At 44.0% G+C, this 24,889-nt stretch overlaps 1 protein-coding gene across 3 annotated transcripts in view; it reads right to left on the reverse strand.

Annotated features, from left to right (window-relative positions):
• TULP4 (TUB like protein 4) overlaps positions 1 to 24,889 on the reverse strand; it is a 290,010-nt gene that overhangs the window by 47,973 nt on the left and 217,148 nt on the right. For all 3 annotated transcript variants that reach the window (XM_050786689.1, XM_050786688.1, XM_050786691.1), the window contains 3 exons: positions 14,659 to 14,839; positions 11,566 to 11,700; positions 2,780 to 2,946 (listed from right to left, as the gene is read on the reverse strand). In XM_050786689.1, coding sequence (XP_050642646.1) covers positions 2,780 to 2,946; positions 11,566 to 11,700; positions 14,659 to 14,839 — 483 coding nt within the window. The remainder of the gene's footprint in view (positions 1 to 2,779; positions 2,947 to 11,565; positions 11,701 to 14,658; positions 14,840 to 24,889) is intronic.

Consider the following 24,889-nt stretch of genomic DNA (forward strand, 5'->3'; position numbering starts at 1 on the left):
GAGGCGGAGGTTGCAGTGAGCTGAGATGGCGCCACTGCACTCCAGCCTGTGGGACAGGGCAAGACCTCCGTCTGGCAGGGCGCAGGGAGGTTGCGGCGGGGAACAAGAACGTTGGCTTCCACAACCCCCTTACCTTAACTCAAGCACTTGTTTCTCCTGACTTCAACCCTTTAGGCAAAGCTTAACTCTTTCAACCAACTGCCAATCAGAAAAATCTTTGAATCCACCTGTGACGTGTGTGGCCCCATTTCAAGATGTCCTATCTTTCCACAGGTTTAACCAACATGTGCCTTACGAATACTGATGTATGTCTTTGTCTGTAACTTCTGTCTCCCTGAAACGTACAAAACCAAGCCGTGACCTGACTACCTAAGGCACATATTCTCAGAACCTCTTGTGACTGTGTCCTAGGCCATGGTTGCTCATATTTGGCTCAGAATAAACCTCTTTAAATACTGCACAGAATTTGGTTTGTCAACATGTTGCATAATTCCACTTACATGAGGATTGTAGAGTCAAACTCATAGAAAAGATAGTAAAATGGTGCTTCTCATGGACTGGGAAGAGGGAGAAACAGGGAGTAGTTGCTTAATAGGTAAAGAGTTTTCATTTTGCAAGATGAAAAGGTGCTGGAAATTAGTTGTAAAATAATGTAATATATTCGACACTATAAAACAGTACACTTAAAAATGGTTAAGATGATAAATTTTATATGTATTTTACCACAATTAAAAGAAAAAACATATTTAAATATTTAATGCCTGCATCTAATTACAGATTTCCCCATATCTGCTATCCCTGCCTCTCTGATGAGCTGAGTAATGTTAGGACACAGATTCTTGTTTATTATCACCTCCACTGTCAACTCCCTCCCAGGCATGCCTCTATTACGCGCTGCTGAGAAATAATCCTCCACTATAACTGACCCAAACATAAGGTGGCCTAAAGATTTCTGGGAAATAAAAACAAATAGAAAGGGGGCCCATCTGTGTATACTTTCTTAAAGACTTCTAAGCTTTTAAAATTACTGCTTAACAAAAAATTTAGTTAAAATATAAAGGTTCATCACTGGCGTAACAAACACAAAATCAGAGTGTGGCAGGCTTCAGGACGTGCTTCCCAAATATGACCGTAGGAGACCAGAATAAGCCACCACAAATCTGCCTCTTTGGCATAAGGATAATTTCGAGCTGGTTATTTTGAGATACACATAGGGTAAAGACACAGGGTAGGCCAGGAGTGGTGGCTTATACCTGTAATCCCAGCACTTTGGAATGCTGAGGCAGGTGGATCACCTGAGGTAGGAGTTCAATACCAGCCTGGCCAACATGGCAAAAACCCGTCTCTACTAAAAAAAATACAAAAATTAGCCGGGCGTGGTGGCGGGTGCCTGTAATCCCAGCTATTCAGGAGGCTGAGGCAGGAGAATTGCTTGAACCCGGGAGGAGGAGGTTGCAGTGAGCCGAGATGGTGCTATTGCACTCCAGTCTGGACAACAAGAGCAAAAGTCCATCTAAAAAAAAAAAAAAAAAAAAAAAAAAAAAAAAAGGACACAGGGTAAACTCCTCAGAGTTACCCTTTTGTAAGATAAATTACATCTATAAAGAAAATCTGGCTGTGGTAAGAGCTAATTCTAGAGAGGATGGAGGACCAGATTATGGTGATCTTTTTAAGGCATAATGAATTTTTTAACTTTATCCTAAAGACAGTAAGAAGCTACTGATCTGACTTGTGATTTTACAAAGACTGTGGCTACAAAGTGAAGAACAGTTTAAAAGGGAAAGGCAGGCCAGGTGTGGTGGCTCATGCCTGTAACCCCAGCACTTTGGGAGGTCAAGACGGGCGGATCACAAGGTCAGGAGATCAAGACCATCCTGGCTAACACAGCGAAACCCTGTCTCTAGTAAAAATACAAAAAATTAGCCAGGTGTGGTGGCAGGCGCCTGTAGTCCCAGCTACTGGGGAGGCTGAGGCAGGAGAATGGTGTGAACTCGGGAGACGGAGCTTGCAGTGAGCCGAGATTTCCACGCCACTGCTCTTCAGCCTGGTGAGACTCCGTCTCAAAAAAAAAAAAAAAAAAAAAAAAAAAGAAAATCTACACATGTAACGGTCTCTCTCGGCACCAGGAAGAGAAGGATGACTGGATTTCTGGAAACTTAAAAAAAAAGAGAAGGCATTGGCTTAAATCTGCAGAACGAACATCACCCTTCTTTCTGTTTCTGTGAAGCATTTGAGCCTGTAGTCTAAGACAATTTTTTGAGCTGCTCTAAAGACTTACTCATTTCTTTGGGTTAACTCCCGTGTATGCAGGAGATGTACATGTTATTAAACTTCTGTTTGTTTTTCTCTTGTTAATCTGTCCTTTGTAACGGAAAGTCCTGCTAAGAACTCACTAAGAGTAGAGAAGAAAATTACTCTTCCTTTCCTAAAAGTGAATAAGTGAAGATTCAGCAACCACTTCTGCAAGTTTCCGATTTCTACTTCAGACTGATAATAAACACCAGCTTACTCTGCTTCTTCACTATATGCTCATTTGACTGGGAAATGGAATAAAGCATGCTGGTTAAAAGGCAAAAACTGCTTTCTCCCTTATTTCTCCTGGTTTAAACACCACAACCTAACTAAGGTAAAAAAAGATGAAAATAAAATTTGTCAACAATAATTATAATAACCCATTCACTAGTATTTAACAGAAATTGGGGGAATACCAACATAGTGATGCCACTCCCTGAAAGCAGATACAGGTGAAAATTTACTTGTTTCCAGAGAACATCCTTACCTGCACGAGAGTGTCCAGTGTGAAGATGTGCTCCCCACGAACATTGTAGAACTTGACCATGGCACTCTTCAGAAGGGGGCCATTGGGAAGCTCACCAAGCTGGGTCTGCCGTTCCATCCCAGCGACTGCCAGCAAGTCCCCCTGTGTGCACCACTGGGCTACCACCTCTGAAACAGAGGAGAGAGGGTCAGCACAAGGACGCAGCCCTCTTTAAACTGTCACTCAGCAAGGCTACTGTCTTCAGTAGTTTAACAAATACAGACACTGAGCAAATGTAACAAAAAATATATTCATGGTTTTTTCTTTCTTTTTTTTTTTTTTTTGAGATGGAGTTTCGTTCTTGTTGCCCAGGCTGGAGTGCAATGGCATGATCTCGGCTCACTGCAACCTCTGCTTCCTGGGTCCAAGCGATTCTCCTGCCTCAGCCTCCCGAGTAGCTGGGACTACAGGCGTATGCCACCACATCCGGCTAATTTTGTATTTTTAGTAGAGACGGGATTTCTCCATGTTGGTCAGGCTGGTCTCGAACTCCCAACCTCATGTGATCTGCCCGCCTCGGCCTCTCAAAGTGCTGGGATTACAGGCGTGAGCCACAGTGCCCAGCCCATATATTCATGTTTTAGCTCATGAATACAACCACCCATTTCTCTGAAGAAGATGGATTCTATTAAAAACAGGTGTTTGTCACATGAATGGAAATTGTAGTTTCCTGAAACACAATCAAATTAGGTAGAAATCATGATATAATAAAGTTGGCATATTAAATATGTATCTCCAATTCCAGTATTTCCTTAATGAGACTTGTAGAACTTCCTTTTTCTTTAAAGAGAAAGCAAGACAATAAAACCTATGACTGTATATTCATATAAGTGCTGGTCCCACTGCCGTGTCCTCCATTCCCAGGGATGACTCAGAGAGTTTATAAATGCCAAAAGTAAAAAACACATCGAAAACAAAGCTTTAGTTTATATTCCTTTGATTTCTGGGCACTACTGGGCATATAAGGTTCACACAAAGGACACACAAGCATATGAGAACGCTGACTCTTATTCGCCATTTGATAATGTTGTGGGGCTTAGAAAAGAAAATACCCCTGCTGGGAGACAGTTTTTTCAGCGTAATTTCCACACTGGAAATTCAATGCCCACTTACAAACTACTCAGTGACTATAAGAAATAGCTATTAAAAGGTTTATCTTATCCCAATGTGAGCAATTTACTTATTTCTTGCTGGTAAAACAAAAGCTATTAGTATTAATAAGATTTATGACATTTTTTTTTCTCCCTAAGACCCTAAAATCGTAATCTGGTTTATACAGAGATCTCTGAAATCTAGAACCAAAGTGGCCCACTTTGCAGAGAAGCTGGGTGGAACTTAAAGAAAATGCTCTGCCCTGATGAGCACATATTTCAGAGGTGGGGCTAGAATTCAGTGGTCCCCAGGCTCTATCAGCACACACATTACAATACCCCTTATTCATGCATGGTCATGATTTTGATGCTGCTACCATAACATTCTGAGGTGGCTGAGGCTCTTTCACCTCTGTTGAAAACTGGAGTGTGTCTCCTGGGACAAGACAGGTTTCCAGACCCAGGGAACCCAGGACTTTCTCATGAAGTTAGCTGCAGAGCAGAAAGTAGGGAGACAAAGGGCTGAGCCAAAGCAGTTACAGATGAATAGAAAATGGAAAAAAATCTGTCACAACCAGGAAATGAAAAATTACATAAAAGAATCAAAAACATCCTGGTGAATCAGATTCTTTTACGGGGCGGGGGTGGGGGGGAAGCTAGAGGATTCGTGCACATACTAAATGCGCTCTGGGCATTCAATGCCTAGGTCCATCTCAGGGAAAACCCTGCTTGTGATCAGGAAACTGAGATGACATTCTCTGGAGAGCAGCTTTGGGCACACAAGGCAACCAAAAGGCAAAGCACTAACATAAACAGTCAAAGTAGCAACAAAGACGACGATGTCTCAAGCTTCTTAGGACAGAAGCATCATTGCAATATTGTAGAAATAAAGGTGATGACATGAAATTTCCAGAGCTCCTCATCTGAACCGCACCATTCTTGTATTTATTTTTAAAATAAGATTTTTTTGAATTGTATTGCAAGGTGGCTTTCCCCAACAGAAAAGTGGGTTGTTGCCCCTGCAGAGTTGACCTAGACGATGATGCTTTCGGAGACTGCTCAGGGACTCAGCAAGCAACTTGGGGCACTCCCCATCTGTCTACGAGATGGGCTCTATCTGAGGCAAGAATGAATCCAAATGTTTACAAGTTAACTCTCAGGGACTTCCTTTTTTTTTTTTGAGACAGAGTTTCACTCTTGTTGCCCAGGCTGGAGTGCGATGGCGCGATCTCAGCTCACTGCAATCTCTGCCTCCCAGGTTCAAGCGATTCTCCTGCCTCAGCCTCCCGAGTAGCTGGGATTACAGGCATGCGCCACCATGCCCAGCTAATTTTGTATTTCAGTAGAGATGGGGTTTCTCCATGTTGGTCAGGCTGGTTTCAACTTCCCAACCTCAGGTGATCCACCCTCCTCGGCCTCCCAAAGTGCTGGGATTACAGGCGTGAGCCACTGCGCCCGGCCAGGACTTCTTTTAATGCAGATGCAAAGTTATAATGAGATTACTGTCATCTGCAGAGGTGAATGACTCTTTCAAAAAAGATTAAATTCTATACAAATAATGCCATTTCTTGTTCCAACGATTATGGAGCTACATGCATCAAGTGATATAGCAACATATGTGAACACCTCTGATGATTTAGCATAAAGCAGTCCTGAACCACATGACAGGCACAGCCGTGACCAGGGATTCTGGCTATCTCATAAAGTACTAGCAGGAAGAACTCAGCAGTGGGACTAAGAAAGAATAACCCTGAATTGTTCAGTGTCAGCCAGGAGTATGCGAGTTTTCTGCAGGAGTTGAATTCCTAGGGTAGGAATTTAAAATTTTCAGAAATTAGTGGGAAAATCAAAGTAAAGGAAAATACTCATTCAATTTCTACATGTCACTATGATAAAGAAGAGGAGGATACAGAAGCCTAGATATAGTCAGGACAGAACTTTTTTGTTTCAGAAACTTTTTGTAAACGATGTCTGTCTTATTTAAAAAACAATCCCCAGTATCTTTGCCCAAGACTTCCATAGTAATTTTGCTTGAATCTCTCATTTTTAAATTTGTTTCAGAATACAACCTAAAAGGAACAAACTAATGCTCTACTCAGCAGGCCTCTTGTCCCTTTTCCTAAAGCTCGTGGCCCAGAGTCTCTAATCTCACCCTCGCAGGCAACGGGGAGTTCCGGAGCACACAAGAGGCCCGTACTCCGGAAGCATCTATGTTTCTCAACGATTTTGGGGGGTGTGGGTTTTTGGTCTCTAACAGATTTTACACAAAGAAATTCAGCACACGTACACTATTCTTTAGCCAGAAAATCTTATGGATCTTTTTTGGTAAAAGTCTGGAAGGTTATATGAAGTCAGTGAAAATGTAGTTCTTTTGTCTTAACAAGAAGCCCTTGTGTGGTATTACTGGGTCAGAAAGAGGCAGCTACATTTTAACAGAAAAAGAAAGATGTGCTTATCAAGCACCATATATATTGCAGCTACTGTTTGGAGTCTGCAGTTATCCAGTCCTTTTTCCCTCAGATTACCATGTGTATGATTCACCTCTTTATTAGTCATTAGACACGCATGTTGTGTATTTGCATACACACGTGCATATGCAGCAGTGGGGGGTGGAGGAAAGAGAAACTAATTAATTAGCAAAGTGTGTGATGATAAAATAACAGGTACATTTTTTTCCCCCCTTTAAGAAGTATGTTTCATTGCAAGGCCCGAAAAAAAGGGGCATGTACTCAATGAGGATGATGTGGGCAAATCTTATCAGGTCTGCCCGCAGGAGCAGATGGCATCAATGACTGAAACTACCTGCCTCAAAAATTCCCTCCTCATTTTCTCAGCGTGCTCAATGAAATGATAAAAAGAGAAAATTCTGCAAAACAAAAAAACAAACAAAGTCCAGGGGTTGGAGCTTTTAATTTCAAGGCAAGTGTGGGATGAAATGAGTGCCTCTGGGAGCCTGCTTTGCCACTGAGGGATGAACTGGCTTGGGCAGAAAATTCCTGAACTCATAATTGAATTATTTCTACTCAGGAAAAGAGTAGAAGTCATAACAATGGGTAAAAACCCCAAGCAAAATGAATAATTCCCTGCTTATTGCATGATGAACAGAAGTCCCTGTTTTGAAGGAACAGAATCTGAGGAAGGCAGAACTTCCTCAGCAAACCACTGCCAAGCAAACCCAGAGCCTAACCCTCCCCAGACCCCGGCGTTTGAGCCCACAGACACATCTGCAGTGAAAATGAAGTGTGCTGGATGATGCAGAAAAGGCCTGGGCAGGGACCAAGAGCTATGTGGAATTCTAGATTCTTTTGCACAGGACATAAATTCCAATGCTGGTGATATACTAAAACAATATTGTGAGTCACCTTCCTTCACTGCAAAAGTTCTTTAGTGATATTCCTCTGAGACAGTAACAGAGAAAAACCAGGTGGATTGGAGACCTTTTTAATTTCCTCTATGAGACAAGTAACTGACCTGTCTGTAACAGAACAGATGACCCTAGGCTAAAAACACTGCCATGTGCCATCTCCAACAGTACCCTGGTTGTCTCTTCCCAATATTTACCAACATAGCCCGTAAGATAGTGGATAAAAAAATAAGTTACAAAACAAAAATGATTGCTATTCATACCACACGTAAAGGCTAAGTCCTTAAAACATTCTGATCCCAAGAGAGAAAAGGTAAATTGCCTACATACAGCACTATCAGGGCACAGAGAACGAGATCCCAAGTATGGTGCTTTGGTACACTAAGCATTTTTTTTTTTTCTTGAGATGGAGTCTTGCTCTGTCACCCAGGCTGGAGTGCAGTGGCATGATCTCAGCTCACTGTAACCTCTGCCTCTCAGGTTCAAGCAATTCTCCCACCTCAGCCTCCTGAATAGCTGGGATTACAGGCGCAAGCCACCATGGCCAGCTAATTTTTGTGTTTTTTAGTAGAGACGGGGTTTCACCATGTTGGCCAGGCTAGTCTTGAACTCCTGACCATGTGATACACCCACCTCAGCCTCCCAAAGTGCTGGGATTACAGGCATGAGCCATCGCGCCCGGCCTGAGCATTTTGAATTAAAGGCAACTGGAAGGCCTTAGAACAGAGGTGTCCAATCTTTTGACTTCTTTGGGTCACACTGGAAGAAGAATTGTCTTGGGCCATGCATAAATACACGAACACTAACGGGAGCTGATGAGCTTAAACAAACAAAAAATCTCATAGTGTTTTCAGGAAGTTTACAAATTCGTGTTGGCCACATTCAAAGCTGTCCTAGGCTGCTTGTGGCCCACAGGCTGCAAGCTGCACAAGCATGCCTTAGAAGCTGCTTCAGAGCCAAGGACTTTCTGATCTTCTCCTGCTTTCCCCAAATAACCAGGAAAGACTTAACCACCAGAGAAGAGAATAAAAGTTGTCAAAACCTTTGGTCACAGGCAGAGTTCTACCCTTCACCTTTCCATAACTTACAAGTCCCACTCAGTTCCCAAGAATTATTAACAAGATAACGTCTACCTCCTGGGTCCCTTCATTTCTCCTAGAAATCACTTACTACTAAATCATGATTGCCTACCCACCTCCCCACTTCCCTCCTTCCCATGAAAAGGGTATAAAAACTTCCAACCATGTGGCCTTTCTTGGAGTCTCTTATTTTATGTGGGTCCTATGCTTATTCACATTAATACATTTCTATGCCTTTTCTCCTATTAATCTGTCTACTGTCAGTCATTTCAGGGAACCTTCAGAGAGGACAGAAGGGAAGCTTTTCCTCTGTCCTTACAGCACTTACTAGATGGCACCAGCTCATTTCGATTTAACCTAACTTTCTGAAACTAGGAAGACACAGAACAAAAGCATCCTGCAAATAATTTTTTTTTGAGACGGAGTTTTGCTCTGTTGCCCAGGCTGGAGTGCAATGGGGCCATCTCGGTACACTGCAACCTCTGCCTCCCGGGTTCAAGTGATTCTCCTGCCTCAGCCTCCCAAGTAGCTAGGATTACAGGCATGCACCACCACACCTGGCTAATTTTTGTATTTTCAGTAGAGATGAGGTTTTGCCATGTTGGCCAGGCTGGTCTTGAACTCTTGACCTCAGGTAATCCACCTGCCTCAGCCTCCCAAAATGCTGGGATTACAGGCGTGAGCCACCGCACCCCACTGAAAGCATCCTGTAAATAACTGAAAACATTTTTAGGTTAGATTTAGATATCTAGTTAGGTAATAATTAAAATGCTAAATTTGCCTGTATTTTTAGAAGAAAACTCAAAAAATTTTCACATTTGGGAGGGCTACTTTGGGTCACACCTCCCCGTTACCTAACGTGTGCTTCTACCTATATTACACATATAGTTGCAACACGTTAGAAATGCTGCTCCAGGCCAGGTGTGGTGGCTCATGCCTGTAATCCCAGCACTTTGGGAGGCCGAGGCGGGTGGATCACCTGAGGTCAGGAGTTCCAGACCAGCCTGACCAATACGATGAAACCCCGTCTCTACTAAAAATACAAAAATTAGCCAGGCATGGTGGCATGTGCCTGTAATCCCAGCTACTCGGGAGGCTGAGACAGAAGAATCACTCGAACCTGGGAGGCAGAAGTCGTAGTGAGCCAAGATCGTGCCATTGCACTCCAGCCTGGGCAACAAGAGCAAAACTCCATCTCAAAAAAAAAAAAAAAGAGATATGCTGCTCCAATACCTTGGGCATATTCAAAGGGTAAAAATAAAGTTTCCATAAGCAGGGTGGCAAAAAATTGGAAAAATTCCCCCTGTAAAGAATAAAAAGGAACTGAGTGGTAATTGCATTATGTTCAGCCTTCACCAGATATTTGGTAGAGAAACAAAGTTCAGGATTCCAGAACTAGAGGCAGGTTCTCAAAAAATTAATAAATTTGGTTTAAAGGTTTAAAAACAGAATTTCGAAGAAAAAGGCTAAGCATGGATTATAAATACATTAGGAATTACATCCCTGTGTTTTAGCTCCATGAAAGACAGAACATTCAGAAAAAAATTTACAGACAAGCACAGGGATTTAAGTTCATCGTCACCACAAAAAATAGGTACTCAGCTCCTACCGGGGCATATGTGTGATAAAAAGGACTTCAGCATCATTCATGTCCCTCAGGAGTTTACAACCTAAGTAATTCCTTATAATTACAGTCCTGAGACAGTAGATTGGGATGCCCCAAAGAGGGTGCGTAATATGCTTCCAAAAATATTCTATAGTGTAAAAACAGAATAATTACTTGAGGGGGTGCAGAGGTAGGTATGATTCTTGTCAACCAACAGTTACGTATATAGACTTGATCCTTTTATTTTTCTTGAGACGGAGTCTCGCTCTGTCGCCCAGGCCAGAATGCAATGGTGCAGTCTCGGCTCACTGCAACCTCTGCCTCCCAGGTTCAAGCGATTCTCCTGCCTCAGCCTCCCAAGTAGCTGGGACTATAGGCACACACCACCACACCTGGCTAATTTTTTTTTTTTTTTTCTGAGACAGAGTCTTGCTCTGTCACCCAGGCTGGAGTGCAGTGGCTTGATCTCAGATCACTGCAACCTCCGCCTCCCAGGTTCAAGCAATTCTCCTGCCTCAGCCTCCCAAGTAGCTGGGATTACAGGCATCTGCCACCACGCCCAGCTAATTTGTGTATTTTTAGTAGAGACGGGGTTTCACGATGTTGGCCAGGCTGGTCTTGAACTCCTGACCTCGTGATCCGTCCACCTCGGCCTCCCAAAGTGCTGGGATTATAGGCGTGAGCCACCATGCCCTGCCTAGACTTTACATCCCTGTAATTGCTGAATAATTCAGGCAAGCAGCAGCAGCAGCACACGGTAATGACTCCCTAGACTGATGGCCAGTTTTGAATGACAGTAGCGAGTTATACCAAAGTTCCTGCCTTGTCTCCTATATCCTCATTCAGATTACAGGAGGTCCCTTAAACATCAAGGGTCAGAGGCAGCCAGGTATTGAATTTTAAAACCTTTTTACATTGTACCATTCAACCCTGAAGAGACAGATTGTTTTTCCATAGAACTCACATCAATGGAGTCAACAACATCAGCAGTAGCCTCGAATTGCAAAATTTACAACACTCCAAATGCCTATGCCCACTGATTTTCTTTTGAGATAACAACACTCATAATATCTATCAGGAAGGTATCAGCACTTGACTGCTGCCCTTCACATCAATGTCTCAGTCTAGTAATTGCAGAACCTCCACAAGTCTTTCAAGGTAACTTTATCACACAATGATCAGCTCCTTAATAAGCCTGCCAGGTTCTTAAAATCACAGGGGCTTCTGTGTAAATGATGGTTTGTGCACCATCTGCTCCCTCAGGGATGGCAGGTGCTGCAGTCCGTTTATTGTGTAGACACGTGTAAGTCAGATACAAACACACTTGTACACCTGAGAGAGGATCATTCTTGTCATAGTGAGGAAAAGAGCAGGTTAAGACGAAGACTGAATGTCAGGAATCTCCCTTTGAGATAAGACTAGGTATGGACTTGTCAGATAAGCAAAGGAGCGAAGAGGGAGCCGCTTTAGTTAACAGACTCCATGAAGCCCAGAAAGGGTCACCACAGAGGACAGGAATCAGTAAGCACAGGGTGTACAAGACCGGCCTTGAAGCAAACACACGCAGGCCTGGTCTGCAGGCTTGGGGTGTGTGCAGCATTCTGTACCTTTCAGCCCTGAGCGGATGACCGTGGGAGACAAGTCATCGTAGTTGTTCATTAAGCTGATGTCTCCTGAGGTGAAGCTGACGGTGAGCAGAGGCTTGATGTTCTGCACTGGGATGGGATACGCTGCTGGACCATCTGCAGGAACACAAGTGCCAGGTGAAAAGGAGGGAAGCACACCACCCAAATCCAGGTTCCCAAAGCTGCAATCTTGCATGGTGCCTTACAAATTGCCTGACAATGCAGATCCTGCTCTGGATTTGGATGCTACCTAAATGAAGCATTCAACATCATTTAGGAACTACACAAGGGCCATCAGTGGGCACTAACAGAGAATTCGTGAGTAAGAAGCAGGACACTAGAGACACAGCCCTAGGGGCAATTGGTGAGTGGTGAGAATATGTGTGAAAGTTTATTACCTTGATGTTAATGTGTTACATGGTTCTAATGATATTATATAGACATAAATTATTTTAATGTCATACAACGTCCAGGGATGGCAGGAGGAGGGATAAAAACATTTTCTTAATTATGGTCTAAAAGAGAAAAAAGTTGCTTTTCAAGACTAACTCCTCTTCCGTTGAATGCTACAGAAAATAAGCAGCCACAGTGGCCCGCCCATATTTGGAGAGAAGGCTGGGCTAAAATGTGGCTCATAGAGGCTTGCTGCACCTGCGGAGCACAGCCGGCGTAAGGAAAACCCTGCGCTGGAGCCTCACGCAGACATTACAGAAGGGGCCATGATGGACCATGGACTTGGTCTTTCACAGGGTGTTTGAAAAAGCAAAAGTAAGCCCTTCCTAGATGCCTAGATAGATCAAGGTTTTCAGAAGGTTCCTGTAGGCTTCACCCCACACTGGGCTCATCTTAGCAGCCATCGAGGCAGGCCGGCCTGCCATCTGTCTGCAGAGGAAGCCCAGCTATTGCTTTGCTTTACATCATGACACTGCACTATACCGACCTCTGCCCTCAAATTCCCTAGGCCACTACGAAGCAGCTTGCTGCATGTGAAAGGCGAACACCTGTCACCTGTCATCCTCTAAACTGCCCCTCTGCTTCTGAGCTTCTGAGAAGGGCAACTGCCTGGAGGAGCAACCAGGGACTGAATTCTGTTCTTGGACTTACTCTGGACTTGCTTTATAAACTTGGTCTCTGGATCTTGTGTTTTTTTCTTTTTTTCTTTTTTGAGACAGAGTCTCACTCTGTTGCCCAGGCTGGAGTGCAGTGGTGCGATCTTGGCTCTCACTGCAGGGTCTGCCTCCTGGGTTCATGCCATTCTCCTGCCTCAGCCTCCTGAGTAGCTGGGATTACAGGCGCCCACCACCACACCCGGCTAATTTTTGTTTTGTTTTGTTTTGTATTGTATTTTTAGTAGAGACAGAGGTTCAGTGTGTTAGCCAGGATGGTCTTGATCTCCTGACCTCATGATCCACCCGCCTTGGCCTCCCAAAGTGCTGGGATTACAGGTGTGAGCCACTGTGCCTGGCCCCTTGTTTTTTTTTTTTTTTTCAATAATAAAACGGAGGTAAGTAAATCTGGATTTGACCCACTAAAGAGGAGTTCTAAGAGTATCCTGAGTCCATGTGATGAAGACACTGACTTTACTATTATGAGGCTGTAGAAATATGACGAACACTTCTCTCAAGGCTGATATCCTATTAGGAAAGGGGATGGTTAACTCCTAAACTGCTTTATGAGTGTTAGGAACACCCATAAACAGCCCCCAAGCCACTGGTCCTAAAACACTACCATTAATCACAACTGTTTTTCACATGTGAATGCCTTCTCCTAAAATGAATGAATGAATGAGTGTGTGTGTACACACACGTGTCTGCTGCTGGGGAGCATAACGTGCTGTGGCAGGAAAGAGAAGACAACATGAGAATACTGCAGGTTCCAATGGAGGCAGACACTGACGGGGGAGAAAATTTCTATAATTTCCCCCAGAACAGCCCTTCACAGGATGACATACCCCACAGTGGCAGGAAAGGTTAGAAACCACCCACTGTACCCTTTGACTATGAAGGGCACACAGCAGTGTAAGCACAGCTCTGCCAGGCTAAGGATAGAAGCCTGTGGCAGTGTGACCACTTCTAATCAAGAAGCCAGTCCCACTCCCCAAAACGAGGTGGTTACAGCTACGTAGGAAGGCTAAATCCTAGTGTTCTATACCACTGTAGGATGACTATAGTTAACAATAACATATTATCATATTATATAGTTTCAAATACCTAGAACGAGGATATTGAATGTTCCCAACACAAAGAAATGATAAATGTTTGAGATGATGAATATGTTAATTAAAATGATCTGATCACTATATATTATGTGTATCAAACTGTCACAATGTACCTCATGAATATGTACAATTATTGTATGTCAATTTTTTTTAGAAGAGATGGATACAGAGGATGGGATGCTGGTGAAGAGCCAACAGAGTAGGCAGTGCTGTACACTGATTCTGGAGACCTGCTAGAGGTTAAGGTGGCTAGAATTTGAAGTTATCCCCACCAAGAGTATTCAACACCAAGTGGTGTATACACAGAGGCAGCAGGTCTTTTTGACCTGAGAAGGAGGAAAGCTTCTGCCCAAAATAAAGAGGATAGACAGAAATGTGGAGTTATCTGCCCAAGGTGCTGGCCTTCATTATGGCAGAACAAATCCTTTTCTCATGCACCTAAAGCCACAGGCTTTAATAACATTGGGGATTTGGATATATCACATATTAAGTTATAATAATAGCACAGAATTTTTCATTTTTAGCTTTCTTTATTGTCACTAAGCAGCTAAGCCCCACCATATCTCAGGGACACAGGAAGAGCCATGTGTCTCACTTTATATCTAGGAAAAGCTAAGCGAATTAAGTGTAATCAATTCGACCAGTGATTCTGAGAAAAGGGACAACAGCAGGGAGACAGTCACATCTAGATGAGGCCAGCCCTATCTTGCATTTCAGCTCGAGAACTCTTCCCAGGAAGCCCGGGTGCCACATGTGTTGTGGTCCTTCACCGTCCTTCCTCTACATCAGTCTACTCCCCTCCAGCGCCCTTCCTTGTCCTTCTGGTCAGTGACAAGGAAAGTAGGGCCAATGAGTACCTTGGGGAGGGGCGTAGTCATCTGAGTCCGTGTCGCTCTCGCTGCTGTCCTCCACCAGGAAGATTGGGTAGTTCCAGGACATGCCGAGGACGCCGTCTGACTCGTGCAGGAGGACGTGGGCCAGCATCCTGCCGTGGCAATCCATGACAATCACCTGCCCATCAGCTGTGCCAAACAGCACCTGCAATCCAAGACGGGGACCTCTGACCAAGTGGCAGCAAGGGTCAGTTTCTGGCACACCTTGTTGCCTCAATTTGTTTTAGGAAGATAATATATATTTAGAACTAAAAATTGCTAGTTAAGTAACAACAGCACAGTGACACAAAATGTTAAGTAGAACCTCTGCTGGCTATTCCTGCAAGAATTTTAGTCTTCTAATACTGAAACGTGACTAACAGCAGAATGAGTATATTATATTGCATGGACGTTTTCAAGTAATACCAGCAAAATCACTGTTATAATATTTGTAGGGGTTTTGCTTTGTATTTTTGATTGGAGGAGAGGAGTTAGGAAAATATTCATTTACTTTTCTGGAAAACGAAGCAGCAGCAGAGATTTGTTGTTATAATTTTCTCAAATTTAGAAGAAAAAGTTTAGGTTTATGTTTGACCCAAGAGAAAATACATTGGGTTATGTTAGCATGTTATCTAACCATATCTGGAAAAGAAGATCCTCCTGAAACAATGTTTTATTTCCAATGTTGAATGTTTTACTTCACTGAGAATAATAATGGTATTAACGTATTAATTTATAATTAATTAAGGATGTAGTAATGGTATTAAAATATTAAGTACTTTGCACTAAACACTATGCTGAAAGCTCTGCCTCATTAACTGTCAAAACCATGAGTTAGGTACTAGTTTTGCTGGGGTGGCCCAGGTGGGCTTTTGCTACCACAGTGTGCTGAGGGCTGCTCCTCAGACACCTTCCCTGGCTTCACCCATCTCAGAGTACACACTCAGGAGCATGCTGGGTAGTACAGATAGGTACATGGCCAGAGCTAAAGAACGATATGGGTAGAGGAAGGCTGGATGCTCCCCTCCATGACAGTGGCAAAGGGGCACCTCACAGCTGCTGAACATCCCCCTGCCGCCACCAACCAATCAATAACACTGGTGGTGCCACCAGTGGGACATCCTGAGAGGAATCCTGGGGCCTGGGCAGCAGGACCTCCACCGAGGTGCATCACATTGCATTATCTTCTGCCCTGTGTGATGATGTCTGCAGTTTCTGCATTGGTTGTCATTAAAAACTTTACATCTTTTGTGTCTAATGGGATCTGTCTATCCATCAGCATCTCATTGTAACAATCATGCAAGTTATCTCCACTTTACAAACACATAAACAACTTCAGAGAGGCCAAGTAGGCTGACAAAGGCATTAAGTGATCAAGCCAAGGCTGTCTGACTAGAAAGGCTAGAATTTACCCAAAGGGAGACCTGGTTAAGGTTTTTTCCATTTTTTGCTTCTTTTTGCTTGAGATTTTAATGTGAAGCTCCTTGGGGGCAGAGACAGTCCATAGCTATATCCCTGGCACCTAACAGAGCTTTGTGTACAATGCAGGCACTCAATAAATATTTATTGCTAAATGAATGCATTAAAGTTTGTGACAAGCAAAAGGCAATTTTAGGATATAAATACTGATGACTGAGAGACTGCCTGCAGAAAGTTCACAGAATTCACAGAGCTATTTTAGAATAAATTGTTCATCAAATATTCCTTTAAATATGATCTATATTTTAATGAATGAACACTAAAAAAGGCTAAAACAATTTGCCTCCAGATGCAGCAATTAATTCATTACTGGAAAGACATAACTACTAGGAACACCATGGAATTCATTGTAGAAAAAGGTGCAATTTTAGCTGTCAAGAAAAAAATTAGTATCTGACGGCATGTCTACAAAGCCTTCACGTGACGCAGGTGTAGGGATCAAGACACTGGAGCATGGGCCACAGGCCTGCTGAAGTCCTGGAAGAGGCAGATGTTTAATGTGCTTGGTGAGCCGTTTTCAGTGACAATAAATACGAAATATGACTTCTTAAAACTTTAACTGAGCTGTACCCACCGCCACATTTATCACTATTCTCATCCCTTTATGTGGGATTGTGTGATTTCTGACCCCTAGTTACACTATAAGCTTTTGAGGCGATGGACTGTTATGGACTGAATGGTTATGAGCAGCCTGCCTCCCCAATCTATGTTGATGGTATCTGGAGGTGAGGTCTCTGGGGGATGATTCGGTTTAGATAAGGTCAAGAGGGTAGGGCACCCACGACGGGATTAGTGTCCACATAAGAAGAGTATGAGAGACCCGAGCTTGCAAGCGCTCTTGCTACCCCCAAGCACTGAGGAAAGGCTATGTGAGGACCCAGGGAGAAGGCAAGCCAGGAGTCAGCCTCCACCAGGAACCAAATTGGCTGGCGCTTTGATCTTAGGCTTGCCAGACTCCAGAATTGGGAGAAATCAATGTCTGTTGTTTAAGCCCCTTGGTCTGTGGTATTTTGTTATAGCGGCCCAAGCAGAGACCTGAACCACATCAGCTTTGCTCAACAGTACCTCCCCAGGCCCTGTCATGCTGTACAACACAAGAAGTATTTGCAAAAGGGAGGAAATGCCTCTGCATTAAATGTCTTTTGAATTAATACTCGTTTTTCCATTTTAGAGAAGAAAGGACAGATGAGAGTACATACATGTAATTCCTGAATAAAGGTCTGATTAAGTTATCAGAGTTTAGTATCACACTAAAGCAAAACAGAACAAAAAGGGCAGGCCCCAAATCCACTACCATTAATTAATTCCAACTACAGCTCCCACAGGAAGACAGAAACACTATTAAGATTGGAAAAAATGAGAAAAGCAGCACTGACAGTTTAGTCATCAAGCAATGACGGAAGAAATTACTCTGTTTTGGAACAAGTATGTCACAGATAATTGAAGAACAGTGATACAATATGAAATCAGATTTTTAAAAATCTCTCCCAATACACCTTCTTTTCACGCCTAATCACTTTTAATGAGATAAAGCTTATGTGAGCAAAGGACTTCAGAAGAACAAGATTGACAGCCTAATAATAATGAATACACATATGGCAAGTGCATCAATCTCTGCTGCTTCTGCTCCTTAATGTTGGTCAAGCAATGAATGTGTTCTGAGTGGGCTGGTGCTCCTGTTTCTAGAATTCTCTGTGCTAGTGCTCCCCAGGCTCGGCTCTAGGTCCTTTTCTCTCTAGGAAACCACAATCATACCCATAGCCTCAAGGATCCCATTCATAGCTGACTCCCTGCACAGGCCTTTGTCCTGAGCCCCAGACTTTCACATGTAACTGCATTCCTGCCATCTCCCAAAGATGTGCCAAAGGTCCTCAGTGTCAACATGGCTTAAGATCAAACGCATGATTGCATCCTTTCCTGAGCAACACACACACAACCAGACCGCGTCAAGCAAGGACTGAGGCTTGTGCTTTATCTCTAATGTCTAGTACACCAGCTGGTTCACAGCAGTGCTCAGACATCATGTTTAAAGGCTTCTGGGCCCCACCACACAGAATCAATCTTGCTCTAACGATGGCCCCCACAGCATTCTGAACTTGGTTCTGGTTTTGTGTGCCTGTCTGCCAGTAAACCACAAGTATCTCAAGGGCAGGTCTGCACTCCCAGGTTCTCATTCACTCAGTGACTCAATGAATATAAATACATCTTGCCCAAATATTTGCCCAAGTTTTCCTACAAAAATGAAGGAGCGATCTCCTTCCTTTCTTCTTTATAAACCAATTCCCAAATCCTCCCATAAAACTATCCCCAAAAAACACTTTCAAGGATGAATCATGTACATTTCTGTCCCATATTTTCCTGCTGTTTCCTGTGATGAACTGCAGGCTTCAGGTACGGGCAGGGCCAATGTTCCCTCTGTAATGCATATACCAGGACAAAATAAGCAGTAGAGACATACAGGTCAAGTCATACCAGTTCAATGGCTGCCTCGCTGGGTTCGGTTTACTTTGCAGCCTTGAATATACTCACTGCAGGGCAGTTTCTAATAGCAACACGGCCAGGCACCGTGGCTCACACCTATAATCCCAGCACTTTGCAAAGCTGAGATGGGAGGATCACTTGAAGCCAGGAGTTTGAAACCAGCCTGGTCAACAAGGTGAGACCTTGTCCTCTACAAAAAAACAAAAAAATGTATCAGGGCATGGTGGTGAGCACCTGTAGTCCTAGCTCCTGGGGAGGCTGAGGCGGGAGGATCACTAGAGCCCAGGAGTTCAAGGCTGCAGTGAGCCACGATTGTGCCAATGGACTCCAGCCTGGGTGACTAAGCAAGACTCTGACACACACACACACACACACACACACACCCACAGCAATGCAATTATGATATCCATATATAATCTCTTTATTTCAATGTACTCCATTCTAAACTATTTTAGATGCAATTATTTAAAAATAAACACAATTATTATCAGTAGTTTAAAATAAACCAAGCCACAACCAAAGGGGGAGAAAAGAGGATATAAAATCATTGAAAAGACTTCTATTTTGGAAGCCGTGATATCTCATCAGTACCTTTATCTTTGGACCCTACACATCTAAATTGTTGAATAAAACCATGTTAGGAAATGTCAACTTCAATAACACATGCTTTCAAAAATGTTCACTCTTTTGTAACAGAGTTTAATTTGTAGTATTGGAACTAGTTCCTGAAGGAGGTGACTTTTTCCCACTTACTTGCTTTTATGATTGAAGGCTGGGGGAATACACTAAAAAACTGATTACAAATCCCTCCTAGTGACCTTAGCACCTCTGGTGGCATGCATGTGTAGCTGCAGACAGAGAAATGAAAAAACAGCCATGATGCCCCTCCTTTTCCTTGGAAGGAACTCTTTTTGTTCTGAGACGTGGCTAAAGTAAAAAAAAAAAAAAAAAAAATTTTTTATTTTTATTTTCGAGATGGAGTCTCGCTCTGTCGCCCAGGCTGGAGTGCAGTGGCACAATCTCGGCTCACTGCAATCTCCACCTCCCGGGTTCATGCCATTCTCCTGCCTCAGCCTCCTGAGTAGCTGGGACTACAGGCGCCCGCCACCACGCCCAGCTAATTTTTTGTATTTTTTTAGTAGAGACGGGGTTTCACCAAGTTAGCCAGGATGGTCTCGATCTCCTGACCTTGTGATCCGCCCGCCTCAGCCCCTCAAAGTGCTGGGATTACAGGTGTGAGCCACCGTGCCCGGCCAAAAAATTTTTAAGACCTCCCTGTTGGGTTTCAGAATACTGGCCTTCAGATGTGCTTCAAGGCCAGACTTGAATATTTTGCAACTAAATAAACAGTCACTGAAATCAGACAGTTGTAAATGACAGAACTGCTCAATTAACAGACTATTTTCTGTTTTTTTTTTTTTTTAGATGAAATGTAATTTCAAAGTTGATTATTACAATCATTCCTAAATCTGAATCTTCAGGCTAACAATAATTTGGAAGTCATCTCATCTCTTCACTGAAGAAAAGACCACTTGTAAACTAACCCATTAAGATAAGAGACTCTCCCATGTCTAAAGATTTTCAAAGAAGGAGGTATTCTGCCTCAGGCCTCAAATTTAATGTTAAATGATTCCCATTACCAGAATATTCTTCTCCAAATCTTTCAGGCTCCATTTTTAAGTTTATTCGTCCTTCTAAGACACACCCATATATCAATTTGTCGGAGTAGAGAATAGTCTGACTACAGGACCAATACAAAAATGTATTTATGGCCAGGCATGGTAGCTCATGACTGTAATCCCAGCACTTTGGGAGGCCAAGACGGGCAGATCATTTGAGGTCAGGAGTTCAAAACCAGCCTGGCCAACATGGTAAAACACCATCTCTACTAAAAATAAAAAAATTGGCTGGGCACGGTGGCTCACGTCTGTAATCCCAGCACTTTGGGAGGCCAAGGCAGGTGGATCATGAGGTCAGGAGATCGAGACCATCCTGACCAACATGGTGAAAGCCCGTCTCTACTAAAAATACAAAAATTAGCTGGGCATGGTGGCACGCACCTGTAGTCCCAGCTACTCCGGAGGCAGAGGCAGGAGAATCGCTTGAACCCAGGAGGCAGAGATTGCAGTGAGCCAAGATTGTGCCACTGTACTCCAGCCTGGTGACAGAGCGAAACTCCGTCTCAAAAAAAAAAAAAAAAAAAATTAGCCGGGTATGGTGGTGGACACCTGTAACCACAGCTACTTGGCTGGGAGGCTGAGGCAGGAGAATTGCTTGAACCCAGGAGGTGGAGGTTGCAGTGAGCAGAGATCGCGCCATTGCACTCCAGGAGCCTGGGGGACAAGAGCAAAACTCCATCTCAAAAAACAAACAAACAAACAAACAAAAAAACAAGCATTTAACTGGAATATCTCCAGCAGGGTACACAAGTAACTGAAAACACATTACCTCTGGTCAGCTTGGGGATAGAAGGAGGGATTCTTTCATCATATGTCCTATGGAACATTTAGTATTTTATACCATGTGAATATACTATTAAAAATACATCTAAATATACATTGAATGAGGAAGAAAGGCATGCTTCAGGAATATAGCCCTGTATCAGCTCTGTGAAGTAAGGCATAACTGCCCAGGGTAGCCACTCACCAAGAGGCCTGGGAAGGTGCATGTGTACTTTGATCAGAAGACCCCAAGAGACGTTGGAATCTGCTTGGCCTGTTGGTGTGTAGTCCGAGCCTGTTGGGGAAACATCCTTTCCTTTGCAAAGAATTGGGCCTGGGGGTCAGCTAGTGAGGCTCATCCTACTTTGAGTCCTAGCGCCTTAGTAAGGTTCATCATTCTGCCTCCCAAGTGTCAGCTTCAAATCCCTTCCCATTTCAAAATTTTACAACTCTTCAAAACACATTGAAATATACTTCTAAACATGATGAAAACAGTAATTTTTTCCTATGGCTACTGATAAACTTCTCAACAAACGAGCAGAGAGGAAAGGACTTGCTGGTCTGTGCTACCAGTGGCAGCTGGGGAATAGTGGTGTAAGCAGACCCAACAGCACTTGTGACCGGTGCCAATGACAAGCCAAACGGGACTTGAGTTAATGCAGGAAGGACAAATATTTAATCCATAATAAATGCTGCAGCAGGGAGAATGAGGGAGGAGGAGGGAGGCATAGGCTATAGCCAGGGAAGGAGAAATAATCGAAAAGCTGGAAGGAGGATGTTAATGTGATTAGGCTCTCTGGCTTTACTAACTGGAGCTAATCAAAATTAGGCCCCTACTCTCTCACAAAGCCTGGGAGATGGGCCCTATCAAACAGTTGATTCTCTTGGCAGCCTCTCTCCCAGGCAGGAACGTAAGAAAGCTGGAGCAGTCATCCTCAGGACGCAGTCTTGAGTTGTTAGAAACTGTGCCAGTGTTCCAGCCAGACCAACACGGTGAAACCCCGTCTCTACTAAAAAATATAGCAAAAAAATTAGCCGGGTGTGGTGTCGGGCACCTGTAGTCCCAGTTACTCGGGAGGCTGAGGCAGGAGAATGACATGAATCCGGGAGGCAGAGCTTGTAGTGAGCCGAGATTGCGCCACTGCACTCCAGCCTGGGCGACAGGTGAGACTCTGTCTCCAAAACAAAAAAAAAGAAAAGAAAAAAGGAAAAAAAAAAAAAAAAAAAAAACTGTGCCAGTGTTTGCTCCAGGGTGTGTGTGTGGGAAGGAAAAAGACGGTGTGGATGAAACCATTTATGCTGGGAGTGTGCAGTTTTTAGAGGCCAAGGTTGAGGTCCAGCTGAGAAGAGGGCCCAGAGAGTCCTGACCAGAAGGAGCGAGCCTTTGTCCTGGTGGTGAACACATGTGAAACAGCACATCTCACTCCTCCTGACACATACAAGGACATATTCAATGTCAAGGGCAGGGGCTGTAGAGCAGCAATGCCATGTGGAACCCTAGGAAGATCAATTTTGTAGTTCACCACCTGGCTAAATGGTGGCATTCAGGCAAGGTCCCTGTGTCAAAACCAAGGCCATCATCATGCTGTGGTACTGATGAAGATATATGAAGAAAATCTAACATTGCATTAACAAGAAACTGACTTTAAGAAGGTAACCAGAGCCAGTGTATATGAATACATTCCTCTCATCTTTTATTTCTAACGTAATTTTTTTTTTAGACGGAGTTTCACTCTTGTCACCTGGGCTGGAGTGCAGCGGTGTGATCTTGGCTCACTGTAACCTCTGCCTTCGGGTTCAAGCGATTCTCCTACCTCGACCTCCTGACTAGCTGGGATTACAGCCGTGCGCCATCATGCCCAGCTAATTTTGTATTTTAGTAGATATGGGGTTTCCCCATGTTGGCCGGGATGGTCTCGAACTCCTGACCTAAGGTGATCTACCGCCTCAGCCTCCCAAAGTGCTGAGATTACAGGCATGAGCCACTGCACCTGGCTTACTCAATGTAAATCTCAAGAAACATTTTTATTTAGCATATTTTATAACTCATTAATACTGAGTGCTCTATCTGGTGATTCATCACCTGAGTCCAGAGATAACAAAGGGTGACTTAATTTCTAGACATCTTAACTGTCGTGTCAGTCAACCAAAACACTGACAAAACGAAAAACTACAAACATAGTAGCTGCACCTGTTTCTCCTAAAGAAATGTATTTTATTCCACGAAGCGCGACAGAATTTCTCAAATACATGCAAAAAGAAATAACTAAAAATGAACCAGTATCAATCGTTGGATAAAGATAGCCCTGAAGGGTGGGAGGCTGTCTCCCAACTTCTTTCCTGAGCAATTCATCCTCCTAACTGTGATTCCTGTGCTCCTTGCTGATTTTGACAAGAACCATTCCTATATATGTTTAGTTCAGGGTTTAAAATAAAGATGGGTTTCCCTTGTGTAGTATTCACACTACTAAAAAGTCATGGGCAGATCTGATGGGAGGGAAGAAAAAGGATCACTCTTTGTGTTGGCTTAGACTAAATCTCATTGCAAAGTTGAGTCCCCAAGAGCTACCAGCAGCAGTTCCACTCTACCAGCCCTTTAACCTACTTACAACGTACTCACCAGTCACTGGCAAGGGTTTTCAGTGTAGGAACTGACCAGTGGGGTTTTACTTTAGTGGGTTTGTGGGTTTTTTTTTTTTTTTTTTTTTTGAGACAGGGTCTCACTCTGTCATCCAGGCTGGAGTGCAGTGACACAACCATGGCTCACTGTAGCCTCAGCCTCCTGGGCTTAAGCAATCCTCCCCCCTCAGCCTCCCCAGTAGCTAAGACTACATGTGTGCCCCCACACCCCGAAAATTTTTGCATTTTTTGTAGAGACAAGGTTTTGCCATGTTGCTGGTCTTGCAATCCTGGGCTCCAGTGATCCTCCCACCTCGGTCTCCCAAAGTGCTGGAATTAGAAGTGTGAGCCACCACACCAGGACAGATTTATTTTTTAAAAAAGAAACACTCACTACAAGAGCTTGTGTGACAGATTACCATGTTCTTTTCTTGTATTGAGCATCAGGATTCAAAACCAGCAGGCTCCTGGAAGGTGAGAGCTGCTCTTTGAGGAAGTGAGAGCTGCTCTGGGTGGGTGGAGGGAGAGAGTTGCTCTGGGAGGAGGTAAGAACTGCTTAGGGAGGAAGAGAGAGCTGCTCTGTGAGGGAGTGAGAGCTGCTCTGTGCTGGGATTACAGGCATGAGCCACTGTGCCCGGCCTGTAAATTACTTTTCATTATAAAACTGGGCCGGGTGCAGTTTTGGGAGGCCGAGGCGGGCAGATCACCTAAAGTCAGGAGTTCAAGACCAGCCTGGCCAACACGGTGAAACCCTGTCTCTACTCAAAATGACTTTTTAAGTCTTTGCAGGGATAAAATCTACGCAGTGCCTACAATCACAATCTTAAAAGACCAGGTGCATCAGGATTCAAAACCAGCAGGCTCCTGGAAGGAGGTAAGAGCTGCTCTTTGAGGAAGTGAGCTGCTCCAGGTGGGTGGAGGGTGAGAGCTGCTCCAGGTGGGTGGAGGGAGACAGTTGGTCTGGGAGGAGGTGAGAACTGCTTAGGGAGGAAGAGAGAGCTGCCCTGTGAGGGAGCCAGAGCTGCTCTGTGCCCTCTGAGGGAGCGAGAGCTGCTCTGTGCCCTGTGTGGGAGCGAGGGCTGCTCTGTGCTCTGTGTGGGAGTGAGAGCTGCCCTGTGTGGGAGTGAGAGCCACCCTGTGTGGGAGTGAGAGCCGTTCTGTGCGGGAGTGAGAGCTGCCCTGTGTGGGAGTGAGAG

The sequence above is a fragment of the Macaca thibetana genome, chromosome 4 (assembly GCF_024542745.1).
Source record: "Macaca thibetana thibetana isolate TM-01 chromosome 4, ASM2454274v1, whole genome shotgun sequence".
Classification (NCBI taxonomy): Eukaryota; Metazoa; Chordata; class Mammalia; order Primates; family Cercopithecidae; genus Macaca; species Macaca thibetana.